General features: G+C 45.5%; 1 protein-coding gene across 1 annotated transcript; it reads right to left on the bottom strand.

Moving 5' to 3' along the window:
• Positions 1-805: 805 nt before the first annotated feature.
• Positions 806-4197, bottom strand: LOC142775441 (uncharacterized). The gene is made up of 4 exons (XM_075876838.1): positions 4001-4197; positions 2839-2952; positions 2449-2797; positions 806-1681 (listed from the first exon to the last, which is right to left on the bottom strand). The coding sequence occupies exons 1-4, from the start codon at positions 4195-4197 to the stop codon at positions 806-808; spliced, it is 1536 nt and encodes a 511-aa protein (XP_075732953.1).
• Between the last annotated feature and the right edge of the window lie 13765 nt (positions 4198-17962).

Below are 17962 nucleotides of genomic sequence, written 5' to 3'. Positions count from 1 at the left end.
CTGCATCATTGTGTGATACCTCAGCAGTAGCTCACACGGGATGGGGGTGAGGAGGGATTAAAAGAATAAGAATAAAGGTGTAGAGAGAGAGAAAGAGAGATGAGGTAAGCCAGAGAACTACTACATATCAAGGAGATAGGAGAGCTAGGAAAGATGGAAACACAGTCAAGGACGGGGCACCACTTGCGAGAGCTCTTGTCGGCGTCAGGAGATGGCGTAGAGCAAGTGTAGTCGGTCAAAGCTACACTGTCGTCGGAGGTCGGCGTCAGGAGATGACGTAGGGCGAATCCAGTCGGCCAGAGCTACGCTGACGTCAGACATCGCGAGGGCACAACCGGTCGGCACGGAATCCAGGGAGCGAGTCCGGCGAGGAAATAAAAGAGCTGACATTTATTTGGATTTGGTTTTATCAGCCAATGATTACACCCTGTTTGTATATTCTTAAGGTCATGCTGAAATATTGTTTGGTCACGATCGTTGGTTACTGAATGGTAAATAACACAATGATCTGCAAACATGCGAAAGCTACACGACACATGCGTTCATAGATTGTTGATATAAATGACAAAATGAAGAGGACTGTTGAGACGCGTCGCTCGGCAGAGCTGCGCAAGTGAACAACTCGCGTCCCAAACAACAACTGACTTTTATTATCACCCTTCCTCGCGAAGATAACTTTCTCGTGCGGGCGCATGTGCTCTCTGCACCGCACACAGAAGCACCGCTTTGCGTCGCCACAGTACTCCCCCCCCCCCCCTATAGTGAGTGCGCGCACAACGGCCGCACTCGGACGACCCCCTGCGGTTCATAAGTTCATGCGCACCGGGGGTCTCGTACACCGTCCACTCCGCGTAAACCATTTGCGGACTTGTCGGGGCTGCGCTACGTGGTTTGCCGGGGGTGCCTGCGAAGCTGGAGCTCGAGGTGGTGCAGGTGCTTCGCTGTCGGAGTCCACGTGTGCTGATTTAACGCGGTCCAGAGAAACCACGTCATGACGACCACCTCTGTCGATTGTAATGTGCTTGTCTGCCCGTCGCCGCACCTTGAAAGGCCTGTCGTACGGGGGCCGGAGTGGAGGCTGTACGGCGTCGTGCCTCACAAACACGTGAGAGCAGGAGGAAAGTTCCCGGTCCACGTAGACTGGCCGGGCTGCGGGCGGACGCGGAGGAACAGCGCGTAGCTTGCTCATGATGTCTCGCAGTCGCACGGCGTAGTCCGCGTTCGCGTACACGTTTTCGTCCATACTGGCAGTAAAAAACTCCCCTGGGAGGCGAAGCGTTGTTCCGTACACCAGTTCAGCGGAGCAGCATCTAATCTCTGCTTTCAGAGCCGTCCTAACGCCCAACGGAACAAACGGCAGTGCCTCTGCCCAACTGTGACTCGCAGTAGCCGTCAGGCTCGTCTTCATCTGGCGATGGAACCTTTCCCCTATACCATTGCTTATCGGATGGTAGGCAGTTGTTCTGATGCGGTGAGTACCCAAGAGCCGGGTGACGCTTGCGAACAGGGCGGACTCAAACTGTGTTCCGCGATCCGTAGTCACGGTTGCCGTTACTCCGAAGCGGGCCACCCAGTGGAAGATAAATGCGTGGGCGACGGTATCAGCAGTCATATCTGGAATGGGCACGGCCTCCGGCCATCGCGTGAAGCGATTGATGCAGGTTAGCAAGTAGCTTTGCCCCTGGCACAACGGCAGTGGTCCCACAATATCACTATGCACATGGGCAAATCGACAGTCCGGCAGAGGGAAGGATCTCAAGCGGGTCACAGTATGTCGCTGAACTTAGAAGCGCTGACATGCGATGCACTTCCGTGTCCAGTATCGGACATCCCGGTTTATTCCTGGCCACACGAACCTCGCTATGCATAGCCGTTGCGTGGCTCGAATCCCGGGATGCGCCAGACTGTGCTGCAAGTCAAAAATGCTGCGACGGAGGCTCGAGGGAACGAACGGTCGGGCCTTGCCTGTAGACATGTCGCAGCATACGGATCCTGTGGGTTCTGCCAACCATTGCAGCTTCAAAGCGCTGGTTGAAGACGTCAGTAGACGCTTCAATTCTCCATCACTGCGTTGAGCCGTCGTAAGTGAGGTGAAGTCCATGCCGCTCGGCAGGCTGATGGCATTCACTGGACCGCGCGAAAGAGCGTCGGCAGCAGCATTATCCGTGCCACTAACATGGCGTATATCTGTCGTGAATTCTGCGATGTACGACATTTGGCAAAGCTCCCGTGCCCCGTGCGCACCAGAATCGGAGTTCGCGTGCAATGCGTAGGTGAGTGGCTTGTGATCCGTGAGCACAAAAATTGTGATCCGTGAGCACAATAATGTCAGAAATGCCGGAAAGCCGCGTATATGGCCAGGAGTTCCCTACCGAAGGTGCTGTACCTTCGTTCGGACGGGCTCAGTTTTCTGGAGAAGAAGGAAATTGGTCGCCACACTCCGCTCACCCTCTGCTGCAACACGGCTCCAATCGCTGCATCGGAGGCGTCCACCATGACGCACTGAGGAACACCCAGCTGCGGGTACGGGATCATGGTAGCATTTGTGAGAGCTTCCTTTATCATCCGGAATGCTTGTGTGGATTGGTCGTTCCACTGAATGGCAGTTGCCTTAGATCCAGTTGCCGCAAGTAGGCTGTGGAGAGGGTGAAGAATGTTGGCGCATTTCGGGATAAACCTACGGTAGAAATTCACGAGTCCCAGGAACTCTCGAAGCTGGCGGAGGTTTTTCGGCTGTGGAAACTGCCGTACTGCTTCCACCTTGTCCTTCTGGGGCTGTACTCCGGCACTTGAAATGCTGTGGCCAAAAATGATAGTGTCGGTACCCCAAACACGTACTTTGTCGTATTGATAACGATGCCGTTCTCTGGCAGTCGCTGAAGTACGTAGCGCAGATGCCGCTCGTGCTCTTCAGGAGTGCTGCTAGCAATCAGAAGATCATGGAGGTATACCCTGCAAAAGTCGAGGCCACGGACAACGCCATCCATAAACCATTGAAAAGTTTGACCGGCATTGCTTAAGCCGAAAGGCATGCGTAGGAACTTGAACATTCCGAACGGCGTTGTTATTGCGGTCTTGGGGATATCCTCCGGTGCTACGTGTATCTGATGATATGCTCGCACTAGATCTATTTTAGAGAAAATGGTAGCACCATGCAGGAAGGAGGTCATGTCATGAATGTGCTGGACTGGGTAACGGTCTGGCACGGTTACGCGGTTCAGCGCTCGATAGTCCCCGCAAGGGCGCCAATCACCGTCTGTTGAATTTCGGACCATGTGAAGAGGTGACGCATATGGGCTGGATGAAGGACGTACTATCCTGAGTTCCATCATGTGGGCAAACGCCTGTCGAGCCAACCGCAGCTTCTCGGGTGACAGGGGCCGTGGTCGCGCATAGACTGGTGGGCCTGTGGTTTCGATGTGATGCAGGATGCCGTGCTTTACTTCTGGAAATGCCTGTGGCTGTCGTGTCCGCTCTGGGAACTCTTGTAGTATTGCGGTGAAGTACGCTTCTCCAGCCGGAATAAGCAAGGCCGGGCTGATAGGGGGGGCCAACACGGCGTGCCTTGTACCGCTCCCCGAGAAACGGGATCTTGAAGCCGTTTGTTGCGGACGTCGACCAACAGACCGAAGAACTAGAGAAAGTCTGCGCCTAGTATGGTGAATTTGATATCAGCAGCTATGAACACCCAGCTAAATGTTCTGCCGAAACCGAAGTTCAGCGACAGTGAACGATGGCCATATGTTTTTATCACCGTGTTATTGACAGCTTGCAAGGGCGATGTACTAGGTTTCTTTCTTTCAGCTTGTGACGCCGGTATAACGCTCACCTCGGCGCCTGTGTCCACTAAGAAACGTACTCCGTTGTTGCGGTCGGTAATAAAAAATACTGAGGGACGACTTGGAGGCAACGTAGTAGCACTGGTCGCCCTCAGTGCCTGCCGCGGCTGTTTCCCGAGTGCGCGCACGGTGGGACACATTTACGCGCACTACTTCCGAACCTCCGATGATACCAGTAGATATGCTCGTGCTGCTCTTGCGATAGCGGCGTGTTAGGCTCGGTTATCGTTTGCGCCCTCCTGCTAGCGTGCAAAGCTGATACTGTTTCCGCAAGTCGAGCAATCTCCTCACGCATCTCTTGAAGTTTGTTTAGAGGCTGTTGCGCTTGCACGGCAGCCATGGGTGTGGGCGGTGTCATTGCTACCAGTTTTTCAGCAAGTTTGGCGGCTGCGGTTAAATGCTTGTGCTCTGAGGCCACGATGACCATGCGGACGCCTGAAGGCAACTTTCGCAAAAAGAGTTCTCGAAGCAATACTCCATCTATCGTGTTTGATGTTCCGCCAAGCAACTGTTGCATGTGCCGCAAAAGCTGACTAGGAGTACGGTCGCCGAGTTCCGTGCGGCGAAGCAATTGCTGCAGTCGTTGTGGTTTGGAGGGCGTAACTCGGCGAATAAGGGTTTCTTTTAGCGTTGCATATGCGTTTTCGACAGGTGGTGTGAGCAACAGATCCCTGATTTCATTGGCTATGGCGGGCGGCAGACTGCTGACTACGTAGTGGTATTTCGTAAGGTCTGCGGTGATTCGTCTGACTGCGAACTGAGATTCCACTTGTATGAACCAAAGTGCGGGGTCCGCAGTCCAAAAAGGGGGCAGCTTACCGTCGACTGAGGAGACTGTCGGAGGGGCGTCGGTCGTGCACGTTGAATCCATATTGCGGCTGGTTCGACACTCTGGTCGCTGTGTCTGTATTCCGAGTCCGGGTCACCAATGTTGAGACGCGTCGCTCGGCAGAGCTGCGCAAGTGAACAAATCGCGTCCCAAACAACAACTGACTTTTATTATCACCCTTCCTCGCGAAGATAACTTTCTCGTGCGGGCGCATGCGTTCTCTGCTCCGCACACAGAAGCACCGCTTTGCGTCGCCACAGGTCCTAGGAAAGACTCCTGCGGGACACCTGATGTTTCAGGCAGTCGGTTAGAACAATGATTGTCAAATAAACTAAACCGGGAGTGCTTAGTCAGGAAAGATGTGATCCATGAAGGTACGTTAAGTTCTAGATTTAACAAAAATAATTTTAGAGTGGAATGGATGGTTAGGTGGGCAGATGAGATTAAGAAGTTTGCGGGTATAAATTGGCAGCAGCAAGCACAGGACTGGGTTAACTGGCGGAACATGGGAGAGGCCTTTGTCCTGCAGTGGACCTAGTCAGGCTGATGATGATAATGATGATGACGATGAGTTTTAGAATGAGGCGTTTGTGAGGGACAGTATGACATTCTTTAGCAAAATCTAGGGAAATGGCATAAGTCTGAATGTTATATTCAATGTTAGAATGTAGGTCGTGATGAAAAATTGCCAGCTATGTTCGACAAGAATAACGTTTCCAAGATGCATACTGACAGGAAATAAATAAGTGGATTGAATCTTAGAACTTGATAATATGGGAGTATACTCCATGTTCCATGATTTTATAGGGGACACTAGTTAAAGATATGGGACGGTAATTTAGTGTCGAATCTCTGTTACCTCATTTGAAGAATTGATCAACCTTATTCGTTTTCCAGTCTGGTGGCAGAATTCTTGATAATAATGACTGAGAAAACAGCTAAGTCACGGTCGTGGCACACGCATGTTTAATGTTTCTGAAGTGTTTATAGTTAGTATCGTCGACGCCTGCATACGACGACAGCTTATAATTTCCTATGATCGAAATGATTTCGCTCGTTGAAAAAACAATTGGGGATATAGGCTCGGTTTTACTAGAAGATAAGAAATGCCATAAATTGAACTTTCTTGGTAAATACAGACAAAAAGGCCTAGTTAAAATATTCGCAAAATAAATGTTTTATTGCATCATCATTCGCCTTTAGAACACTTATTGTACACATCTCCTGAGGGTTGATCACCCGCCAGAATATGGGAGAACTGTTTGCAAGCATTTTAGGTAACTCCTCATTAAAAAAAAGACTTCTTGGCATTTCGTGTAACCTTCGGATTATTATGTTCCGCAGCGTTATTTGTCCCAAGCAGACGAGAGCTTATGTGGTTTAGCTGATTGAAATGAACGTTACCTCTTCTTTTTTTTTACTTTGTAAAGTGTATTGGAAAACCATGGCTGATTTTGGCTTTCGGTGAACTTCTTTTGCGGAATAAACTTTTCGACAAAAGTGGTTAGCTCAACTTTAAATATGAGTCATTTTTCTTCAGTAGAGTGTCTTTCACTTATTCGTCCAAAGTCGGGAAGGAAATACACTGGTTCATTATTAAAGGCGGTACAAGTGCATTTGTTGGAAAGGGGAATCGTTTTAATACTAAATCGCTTTTTACAGGATGAAAAGAGAATGTCGCGTGAATCGCCTTGTGGTCACTAAAGGCACATAGATATATTATTTATGATAGGCTCTATGGATAACTACATAGAAATAAATCCAAGTTGTTGGAATTGCTCCTGTGACGTGCGTTGGTTGGGATACCAGCTGCGTTAGATCGCAGTTGAGACAGAATTCTACGACATCTGTTGCGGACTCAAAGCCTACTGTTGACGGGATGCAACCACTCAAATTTATTTGAAGAAAATTTAAATCTCCATAAAGGGTTATCTCCGCTTTTCAGTAACGCCTACTAAGGTTACTCAGGTTGTTATTTAATTCAGATGTGAAATTCGGCCTACTATGTGGAGGCCTATAACTAGTTCTTCAAGCAGGTGGGCTTAGGACATGTAAAAGGGTTGCTGACTTCACATTTCACGGGCGCTAGGTGTGCGCCTTTTTTGAAAGCTGGTGCATTGGCATGCCTACGGCTATTTCCACGCTAATAATTTCCAATGAGCTCGTAAGTAGGACCACGTGCAAAGAGCCAATGGTTCCACTTTGAGCGCACCGGAGGCAGGCGGATTACTGACCCGTTAGCAATAAGTTAACTTGTTGCCAGGGACGTGTTTGTTATGGCCGCTAACCCCAGTACACGCCGCTCTAACTTTAAATACTCGCGCGCCCGCTCAGCTTGCCCTTGCCTATATGAGTAATGTTTATTGTGTTCTATTTATATTTTGGTTGCTGAGTTATTTCGGGCAAATGTATGAGCCCTTCACACGTGCACAAAGGTGGCATCCTTGTGGTGGGTTTTTGATTGCTAGTCAGAGGACAAGCAGGTGACCTTTCGCCAAAAGTTGTGCAAGAACAAAACATCGACGGAATAACAAAAGTCCCTTGAGTTCCACCAGGCGTTCTGAACCAGGCTTAAGGCGTTAGGCACTGTCGGCTCCGCCAAATCACGTGAGGTCACCCTACAGAAGCGTGTTCATTTCCAAAGTGTTTTCGTTTTCCTAATCTGAATATTCGTAACTATAGAATATATTCTGTACAGTCAGCAAATATAACTTTTCTGAGCCCCAATAGAACTTCTACAGCATTTAAGTTCTCTTCAAGCGACCAACAAGTCAATAGCAACTATTTGCATAGCGGTTGCACGTTACTTCCCCCCATTTTGCGGGCTCCGCCTAGGGCGCCAAAGGGAGAAAGCTGGTTTTCCCACTTCAAAAGAGCCTGAATTTTACTACATGTTCAACGTGTGGAGGGGAGTTTTTCAGCCAATTTGTATTAGTCTTGGTTTCGGTTCTTTCGTTATAATACAAAGAAATCACGACTTGTTTTGCTTGCCTCCTCGTGTCTCCCTTATGCGGTGGTGCAGTAAGGGAGAGCGCGGGCCACAGTTTTTTCACTAAAGCTTTATACGCCAGGGTCAAGCGTAGTGTCATTGACATATTTGGAATATCAGTGTGTAGATATGACAATAGCAATTTTTACACTTATTAATGAGAAAGGTGTGCTGCTGAGGATGGAAACTACGACCTCTTGGTCCGCAACAACAAGCGCCTTAGCGCCACAGCCACCAAGGCAGGAGCATGTTCCACCTCAAGCCCACCTTATAATTCTCACCCATTTACTCTCGAACGGTGCTTTTTGTTGGCGAGGGAGTCTTAGTAGGGGTGGTGTGATGCCCCCGTCTATGAGTCGTATGACACTTACTGTAATATGGTTATGCGGCATGACACTTACTAGCTCAATTAGGAAACAAAACGGTGACATTGACGTAATGCACGTCCTGCCTTTCCCTTCGTGTTAGCTTGTGATGGCTCCTGGTTTAAGTAGTGCAGCTTCCATATTCATGAATGGTGCCTTTTCAGGGCCTACTGCTTCAAGGGCGATAACACCGACTAATAAAATTGTTGCAAGAAACGCGTCAGAGAGGCAACCATATTGACTATGGGGAATGTTGGTGCAGGGATACCGAGGCCAGTGGCAGGTGGAACGTCGACGCACGTTCTCAGCTCAAGTGACTACTGTCTGCCTCAAGATTTGCTAGAGTGCAGTCTAATAGTATAGGCATTGAGCGCAGGTGTAAGTTGGCCTATACCTTTGGAGCGCACATCATGTCGTTTCTATCTATAATTGACGACACTTGGATATTGAGAACCGATGTTATTATTTGCCTGTTGATGCAATCATTGAGCTAGCTTTTTGATGCTTGTGTCCAGAATTATTCTAACAAAGTCAGCTGACGCAATTGTGAAAGCTAGATCAGGGGCGTTTGTCGTCACTCTGGTGTTGTACCACTGGGCGTGAACACGGGATCATCGACTTCAAACTATGGTGCACCTACTAGTCCTCAATGTACAGTGTACAAGCCCTTATATATAACTACACATGTGCAATATTTTTGAGAACACACGTTTTACATTTGTGTTATACCTATTCGTATGACAGATGCACTTATCATGTTTCTTGAGTACATTTTCTTGTTGATGTCATCTCTGGTTTTCTACTTCTCTTTTTGCGACGCAACGTGTATAGACAAATCAAGGTTACTTTGCCAGTGTGACTGTACGCAAGTTGGGCCAACTATCGAACCGACACGTGCACATCTAATCACATATCTTATCTCGACATATTATGTTATGTAGCTGCATGGTGACTGTTAATTGCGAAATCGCTAACGTGTGAGCCAAACTAAATCCGGGTCTAAATATCCTATCACCATCATATATTTGCCTGTAGGGACGTTATATTAAAACAAAGCAAAGGTGGGCTGAAAGCCAAGCAGAAGTTTAAACTATTGTAATGTCAGTTATTATGATTGATGGTCAAATTCAGTAATAAGCAAGTCATTGTATATGCACGTTGTAGAAAAAAAGCTCGTTGATTCGAGTTTCACGGGACCAGAAAAACTGTCCGAATGAACTCACTCTCGATGTATCAAAAGTATCCAGATAGCAACAAATAAATGTATATTACACAAATGAACGTTTTAGTTTTTTCGAGACATAGTTAATCCAGTATTTTTTACATCAGAGCACTGCATAAGCTGCCACAATTGTCGACATTCGCGGCCTTTTTGCAATCTGAATTAGGCTCAATATTTACTTGTCTTACCTTTATTCATGCCCAAGGTCATACGTTACTACTTACCACCACGTCAGTGAGGATCGCTAACCACTCCTTACTGAAAGCTCACGAACATTTCGACTGTCCACAAACATGTTTTACGCTTCATTATGTGGAACACTTGCAGGGGTACGCGCTCTAAGTATTGTTCGAATTAACTGTATTGCAGCCAAATACGTTCTAAATAACGAAGGTTCGATGGCCTTCAACAGCGTGTATGCTGGTCGGAACCAGAGAACACTGCCAAATTATTTCATTTTCTGAGTTAACGTGCGTGAATTTAAAGAGCTTTTACTGCATAATGAAAGCTAACGTGGTGATTTGTAACATAAGCTTTATACGAGTATGTGGGTGAAGCACTTGTTATGGCCAGTGGACATGCTTCAGTGCTCGAGTCCCGAACATCAGCCTAATTTAGCAGAGAACACAGTTACTTCGTGGAGATGAGTGAGGCACAAAAACCATTCCGTGAAACGAGAAGAGCAGACGAGGAGAAAGAAAAGTATGAGTTTTGATAAAGATGATGCCACCCTAAATGTCGCTCATATCCACTAAGGGGGATCAGCGATGAATTTTTGTTCTTGTTGCTCTTCACTTGTGGCAAGAAATTTGATGATGATAACCATGATTCCACAGCCATGGCTCGTACTTAGTCAAGGGGATCGGCCAAGACTCGATGACCTAATTCAGTGAGACTTTTTTTAATATTCAGTATCAAAACCCCCAACAGAGAAAAAAAGAAAAAGAAAAGACACCTGATGTATTATGAAAGGAGTGAAATAAATGTTTGTCACTCGTTCAGATAAGACAATGTATTCATTACTTTGAATTGGAATTAGCGTGGTTAAATAAGGCGCCTGTTTTTGTTGGAATATTTCTGCAGGAATAGTGATCACGCATTTAAAGCTTAATTCTTTTAGTTTCAAACGCTACTTGCAAACTGCATCAAAAACATTCTGGTGGCTGAAGACCAGATCCGAAGCACCAAAGGAAAGTACGTTTTATAATGTGAAGGTCCGTCTCAGGCTAGCGAATGAGATGATTTAAAGTATTTTTCTGATCAATTTGTATCGGCGACATGGTAAAAAATAGTGCTCTATTGTTTCTGATTCTGAACAAAAGTTGCATAGCGGTGATATTGCCAGACAAGCCCTCTGTGAACAGACATTTACCGTTGGGACACGACATAGAAATCTGGTTATTATGCTTTCCAACTGTCTTGCAGGACACCAATGAATTTTTCACGGAAATGTTAAATGGGATTTTTCTGGTGTTGACAATATTGCTTCTATAGCGTCTGCAAGAAGTGAAAACTTTCTTTATCTTGTCAAAACTATAGTGGTCACTTCGAGAAAAACTGATAGTACTGGACCTTCCCGTGCTGCTCGTGCTAGATAGTCGGCGATTTAGAGAGAGAAAGAGAGATAAAGAGAGAGAGAGAAAGAGAGAGAGGTATGTTTATTTACTGAAAGGCATAGAGGTCGGCCTGAGCGATAGCTTGTTCTATCCTGCTACTCTACAATCGGGGAAGGAAAAGGCGAAAGGAAAGATTAATGGATGACGATGGTGAGATAGAGAGGTGAGTATGTAGTGTTGCTTCTAGCTGAGACACATTTCATAGCCGCGCATATAGTCCAGTTGTTTCCAAAAAGGTTATAACTTCTTTTGTGACTGCAGTTGCACTGCTGGTGTCTGGCCAAGGGCCCAACACAGTCTCATTAATTAATGACCTACTGCGATATAGGTCAGTAGAAGAAATCAGTGTTTGTCATTCACGTGCGTATGCTGGGCAGACACAAAATATATGCTCAAGTGTTTCTGGCACATCACAGTGTTCACAATTAGGACCGGTGACACTGCGACCAAATGATATGTGTGTAACGTCTGGGGTACGCCACACCAAGACGAATGCGGTGGATCATACTTGTGAGTTGCCGTTTAGTTTTAGGGGGCATGCGGAATCTCATTTCTGGGTCCCATTTGTGAAGTCGCTGGTGTCACCGTTCCGGTTTGGTCCAGTGCTGAAGTGTGTAGCTGCGCACCACACAGCGAAGCAGGGCGTTCGGGTCAGCTCGTGAAAACGCAATGCGCACTGCAGGGACACTGCTTAAGGCATTTTTAGCTTCAGCGTCTGCCTCTTCGTTTCCCATCACGCCGAAATGAGCGAAAATCCACTGGAAAGTGATTAGGTGGTCAATTGTTGAAGCAACCTAAATAACTTTTGTGATTTCCATTGCCAAATTGTAATACAGACCTTCCTTCCTGATGCAATAATGGTTTGCAAAGCGGGTTTGGCATCACAGAAAATTGTCCAGGCTCGAGGTCAATCTCCGGAAATAAATCTTACTGCCTCCCGGATAGCGACAAGCTCTGCAGCAGTTGATGTGGTTTTATGGTCCACTTTGAATCGTCGAGCGATATCGATGTCTGGAATGACAAAGGCTGCGGCAGAAGTGTTTAGCGTGGTGGATCCGTCGGTGTACACGTGCAGAGAATCGCTGTACGTTGTGTAAATGTGATATAACGTCAGTTGTCTGAAGCCAACAGAAGAAATGAGTTACTTTTCGTAATTCCAGGTATTTTAAAACGAACAGGTGGTTTAGGCAGAAAAATAATATACCATCAAGGTTTTCCCCGCCAAATGCCGCTGATGTGCCTCCATGGGTGGGCGATTTCATTTACTTCTAAGCCGCAATGACTAAGTACCCATACTAATTTCTGTAGTTGCAGCTGAGGAGGAACTAGCACAAGGAGCATCTTTAGGGCCATCGATTTAGTTAACGCCGTAATGAAAGTACATACGGACAGGGAATTCGTGATTATGATTGTATTATAGGCATTCAAAGGTAGCTTTCACAGCGATAGAACTATTGCCAACAGTTCAGCTTCAAAAATGGGGTTGAAATCTGGTAGTGTTCATGAAAAACCAGTCAGTTGAATTGGAGTATGTGCCTAAACCTTTCTTCTCACCCAGTACAGAAGCATCCTTGGCTATAATATTTTCGTTTATTCGTGCGCAATGTAATCCTGCAGTCTAATATTTAAGACCTTATAGGATCGTGATTCGGGCTTATAGGGGAAATTCTAATCGAATTCTATCTTATGATTCTGATTCGTAACTTGCGCTGCAATCACATCTCGAATTTCGTAGATTTATTCCATGTAGCAGTCTCTGGAGAAACGTAATCTGAGATGATCAAAACCGTGGCCAATTGACAAAAAAAGGCGTCTGGGTCGTTTAAAAAAGCATATTCAGATCTTCTTTACGCATAGCTATGAAATTTTGGGAACGTCTGAACCATTAGGATACGAAAGCGACATACAAAGTAGGTAATAATACTTCCTGATACAAAATTTTGTTACAAACTTAGGAAGCCCTAGACACAATCTCAAAGCTTCTCGTTCCAGCATAACAAGAAGCTTTAATTTATAAGCAGGGCCACCTGAGAACAATACGCTCCCAATTTCTAGCATTGGTCGCACATACATTTTGTATAAGATCACGATTATGTTTGTGTGTAGGCCATATCGATGGCTGCTCAGCCTACAAAAAACTCATCAGGCGTGTTTTGCTTTACATGCCATGCTTTTTTATGTGGGAAGTCCAATTTAGGTTGGTATGTTAAATTACTTGAAAATATTTAGGAGATGCGACATGTGGAATTGGCTCTTGTTTATAACATATTGAAATATAGATGGGATCTGCTAACGAGAATATCGCTACTTCGCTCTTACTTACATTTATGGTCATGCAGATTGCATCTTGTCATCTCTCCAGCATATTCACATATCCCTGTAGATTTTGATACAAAAAATGTTTGTCACTATGTGCCATGAAAACTGCAATATCATCGGCATATACAAACACCATAACGTCCTGGCAATATTGGAGTGTGCTCAATAAAATTTTTATTTATTCATACTGTCGATCCCATCAGGGATCTTTACAGGAAGGGCATATTGAATTGTTACAATATGACAATACAAATTATTAAAATACAGTATGTTACAGTACAATATGTTAAATAGAGCTGGCGATAATACAGTGCCCTGTGGAACACCGTGGGTTTGTTTGCACTTTGATGATGCGCAACCATTTTTAAAACGAAAAACTCTCTTCCCCTCAAAAACTCCAAGACCCACATCATTATATATTTTTGGGAGAATATGGCTCTCTAATATGTCTAATAAAATAGAATGTTCCACACTATCATATGCCTTAGCTGTATAGAATGTCACTAGTGCCGCATGTTGTCTGCTTTCGCGAGCAAGCTGAATGCGACTTTATATAACTGCATGTGCACACCAGATTGAACAATCTGTTCTTAAGCCAATTCGATTTGTGTTTATTATCAAATTTCTCTCAATCAATATTATAATTTTTTGGTGAAGCACCCTCTCAATGAGTTTCACCATGTTAGTGCTAAAGGAATAAAGTCGAATGTTTTCTATGACATATCCGAATCTCTTTCTTTTTTGTATCAGCACTATTTCAGCTAATTTACACTCATACGGAATCCAGGCATAATTTAACAAATGTTTTACAGTGTATAATAGGTCACATGCTGATAATTTGAATGATATTTTCGTCAAAGCAGCTGCAATTCTATCCGCACCATGAGCTGACGCAGGCAATTTTTGTATCACTTGCGCTAACTCTTCCTCTGTAACTTCAGTATCTGCCAATGTCAACGCTGGTTTTTGTAGATCGTAAGGCTTAGTTGATGTAGATATACACTGCAGGTCTTTAACTCTGATTTAAAAAAAAATTCTTTGTTTCTTCTGAGGAGAAATTCTCAAATCAAACTTTATTTGGAGACGACCACACTTTACGTGATCTCATGAACCTAAACCGCGCCTTTTTTTGCTAGCTTTCGAAAGGTGTATAATAATGTGTATATTTTTGTTTCTTAGCTAGAGAGACTGTGTATGTAAAACTTGCTGCGTATTACTTGTAATCAAACAAGTTATAAGTCCACAGGTTATACATAGATTTTTTCAATGCAGCTTTTCTTCGTCGGAAGTCGCGGGCAATGTTTGAGTTCTACCACGGACTAGCGGTGATGCTCTTTGCGAATTCAACACCAAATTCTGCTTTTTAAATGTTTTTTATAAGTGCACATATAGTCTCAAGGCTTTTGTATCTTTTTGATCTTCAAAATGAGTTTTCAAAGCAGATTCTAAAACTTTTTTTTGATTTGTATAATGAATAAATACTCGAGTCTGAGAGCCTGACATTTCAACTTTGCAAGCGATCTCGAATAACTTAGGTAAATGATCGCTGTTAGTTGCGAAAACACACGCACTCCACGACTAGCTAGTGAGGGATGGGGATGAACTCACAAAACCTGAATCTAAGGCTGAACGAGACCTATCACTAATGAAAGTAGTTGTTCTTGAATTCAAGCAACACAAATTATTATCCACTGTCCACTCCCACAATCTCTTACCCCATTGATCAGTTCGGAAGCCCCGGCACGGATGATGAGAATGAAAATCGCCGACCAGAATTTTATTTTGAGAACAAGATGTCGCTGCAGCATATAAACATCGAGTATGTATTACACCTTTGGGAAGGTATGCTTTTACCACCAAAAAATGCATGCAGCCTATTAGGGTATTTCTAAGGCGAGAATTTCACTGTCAGGTGACATGAGCTTATACGCAAAGTTTACCTTGGACCTGTTTTATTATTATTAAAAAATATTTTGCGGTAACTTCATCGTCAACAGCGCTTTCAATCGTGACGGATGATGCCTAGAACGTGACTGGATATTTTGTGCGCCAAAGTTGAATTTATCAGCCAATCTAAAAGCAGATCAGGCAAAATGTTCCATTGTTTATATAAGCTCTACCTACGATTGTTGCACTAGCTATCCTTATTCCATAAGAGGAATCTTGCCATCAGCTTCTGAAAAAAGAAATCACCTAGAACTCGGCCAATCCCCTGCATTGGGTGTGAGCCATGAGAAAAGGAGAAGAAGTAGACTGCTTGCTCCGACGGTGGATCGCTTAACGGGTCGTCGGTGCCACTTCCAGGACCAGATGGACTCAACGACTTTAGCGGCCAAGAGCACACCCGCGTTCTGGCCACCGGGTTGTTCCAACCTCGGCGCAGTGTCGCCTGTGAGCGATTGCCATAGCTTCTTGGCCCAACGCCAATGGTTCTATCGTAGCCCCAGAAAAACCCACATAGCCATCAACACGTCGACGGCAGTTGCTGTGGAGGGGCGACGTCGTGGCTGCCTCGAACCAAAGAAGACCTCGAAACCTGGAGCACCCAGATGCTCGGACCTAATTGGGTCTCGAGCAGGGAGATCAAACCCGGTACTGGCGTTGACATCGCGGACGGAGAGGTGGCCGTGATCAGGCATCGTCGTCACGTTACCGCGACGAAATCGCGATGTCTCCTCGAAGCGGATCGCGTCAAGTTGAAAGGGGAAGCGCGAAGATGGTGCCGGTCAAGTGTTGAGCTCCGGAACTTGCCAAGGTGCCGTCAACACCGCAGAAGTTTCGAGCATACGAGCTGCACTGATTGGCACCGATATTGCTCAACGACGTCAACATAACGTTGAAACAAGACGGCACAGACAGCAAGGATCACCCTCGTAAGGGCCACGCATGAGAAACGGTGTGCCAGGAAAATCAACTTTACCTGTCCAGCACTCGACCCCGCAGGGACATCGTAGGCGGAGGATGTACCCAGCATGTGGAAGGCTTCGCTAGATTGAATATTATATTTTTTTATTATGGAAGCGAACATCTTTATGTCTGTTTTCTTTGGTGTAAAAGTGCCCGATTGAAGAATGATCGTTTTTGCGCATACAAGCCGTGATTTTGAAGATGAAGACATATTTTTTTTGTTCTTGGAATAAACTATTAACCTCACTATATAAAAAGTTGTGGATTGATTCTCCCTAATAGCAGTAACAGAAGACAGAAACATACCTTACCAAAACTGTGTAATTTAAAAAGGAATTTCCCTAAATGCCTTCACATCGAAATGCTGGCCTCCATAACACTTGACCCCGCCACGGTGGTCTAGTGGCTAAGGCTCTCGGCTGCTGACCCGCAGGTCTAAAGATCGAATACCGGCTGTGGCGGCTGCATTTCTGATGGAAGCGCAAATGATGTAGGCCTGTGTACTCAGATTTCGGTGCAGGTTAAAGAACCGAGCTGGTCGAAATTTCCGGAGCCCTCCACTACGCCGTCTCTCATATTCATATGGTGGTTTTGGGACGTTAAGCCCCACAAATCAAATCAAATCCATACCACTTGAGTTGTAGAAGGTACTGCACTAAGAATACAGTTAGCTCGTACGCGGCAGACACAGCCGGTACTTCCTTAAAGAAATGGTTTTCAAACGTAAACAAGTGAAATCTGATGTCTGGTCGCGTGATAACAATAATGATTGTCGTATAACGCAACCTTCAGGCTAGTTAGGCTAATCAGCAAATTCTTTTTGGACGAATCTGTTTAGCCACGTGCCCAACACATCAGTTAGATGGCTTTTATTTTTTTGGCCCTTACGTGCGTATAAACAGCCTAATGATAAGCTCTTTTTTCATTGTACACGAGTTCAATCGAATCAGTTACAAGGCTGAATTGGTGCACAACAATGTTTTCAAGTTTTCATTGTTTACGCTCTCTCTCTCTCTCTCTCTCTCTCTCTCTATATATATATATATATATATATATATATATATATATATATATATATATATTGTCGCAGTGCAACGCGAACAAAAAATGACAGCAGCTTACGGCAGCGAAAAGAGCGTATTCAGGATCAGCTGTACAGCAAGATGCCTGCTTCGTTGTCGTCCCGAAAAACCACCTGACCCACTAGCTGGAATCTACAAAACATTGCTATCATCGTTCTTTTTCATATAAACACGTGTCACTTGCCCCTCCTTATAAGAGCATCGCCCCGATGCTGATGCAGACGCACAGTATTTTTTTTAACGTGCAGTCAGTCACTCACGTACGGCTTCATACGCACTACATGAACAAGTTCAGGCTGGTGCTGGCGACGCCTCGGGCATTGGGGACTGTCGGAGACAACCTCGTAGGTGACGTCACTTAGCTGGCGCGATACTCGGTATGGCCCGAATTATCGCCTTAGCAGCTTCTCAGACAGTCCACGTTTTCGTACGGGTGTCCAAACTCACACTCTGTCACCGATTTTGTACGTTACAGTTATATGGCGAGCATTGTAGCGGCCTGCATCGTAGTCTTGTCGCTGGTGGATCCGTAAGCGGGCGAGCTGTCTAACTTCTTCCGCGCGTTCAGTGAACACGTCAGCGCCTGTGTCGGTAGCGTCCCATTCATAAGGCAACATCGCATCCAGCATAGTCCGTACCTCCCGTCCGTGAACCAAGCTGAATGGAGTCATGCGAGTCGTCTCTTGTTTAGCCGTATTGTATGCGAACGTGATATAGGGTAAAATCTCGTCCCAATTCTTATGTTGGACGTCCACGTACATCGACAGCATGTCTTCAATCGTCTTGTTGAGGCG

Source organism: Rhipicephalus microplus, chromosome X (assembly GCF_043290135.1).
Source record: "Rhipicephalus microplus isolate Deutch F79 chromosome X, USDA_Rmic, whole genome shotgun sequence".
NCBI lineage: Eukaryota > Metazoa > Arthropoda > Arachnida > Ixodida > Ixodidae > Rhipicephalus > Rhipicephalus microplus.
The sequence above is the reverse complement of the archived record's forward strand: the minus strand, read 5'-3'. Positions and strand labels throughout refer to the sequence as shown.

Coding starts and splice junctions, on each gene's coding strand:
- LOC142775441 (XM_075876838.1), bottom strand. CDS start 4,197: ATGACACCGCCCACACCCATGGCTGCCGTGCAAGCGCAACAGCCTCTA. Junction 2,953..4,000: donor ATCTACTGGTATCATCGGAG/GTTCGGAAGTAG, acceptor CGACTTTTGCAG/GGTATACCTCCATGATCTTC. Junction 2,798..2,838: donor ATCGTTATCAATACGACAAA/GTACGTGTTTGG, acceptor TTTTGGCCACAG/CATTTCAAGTGCCGGAGTAC.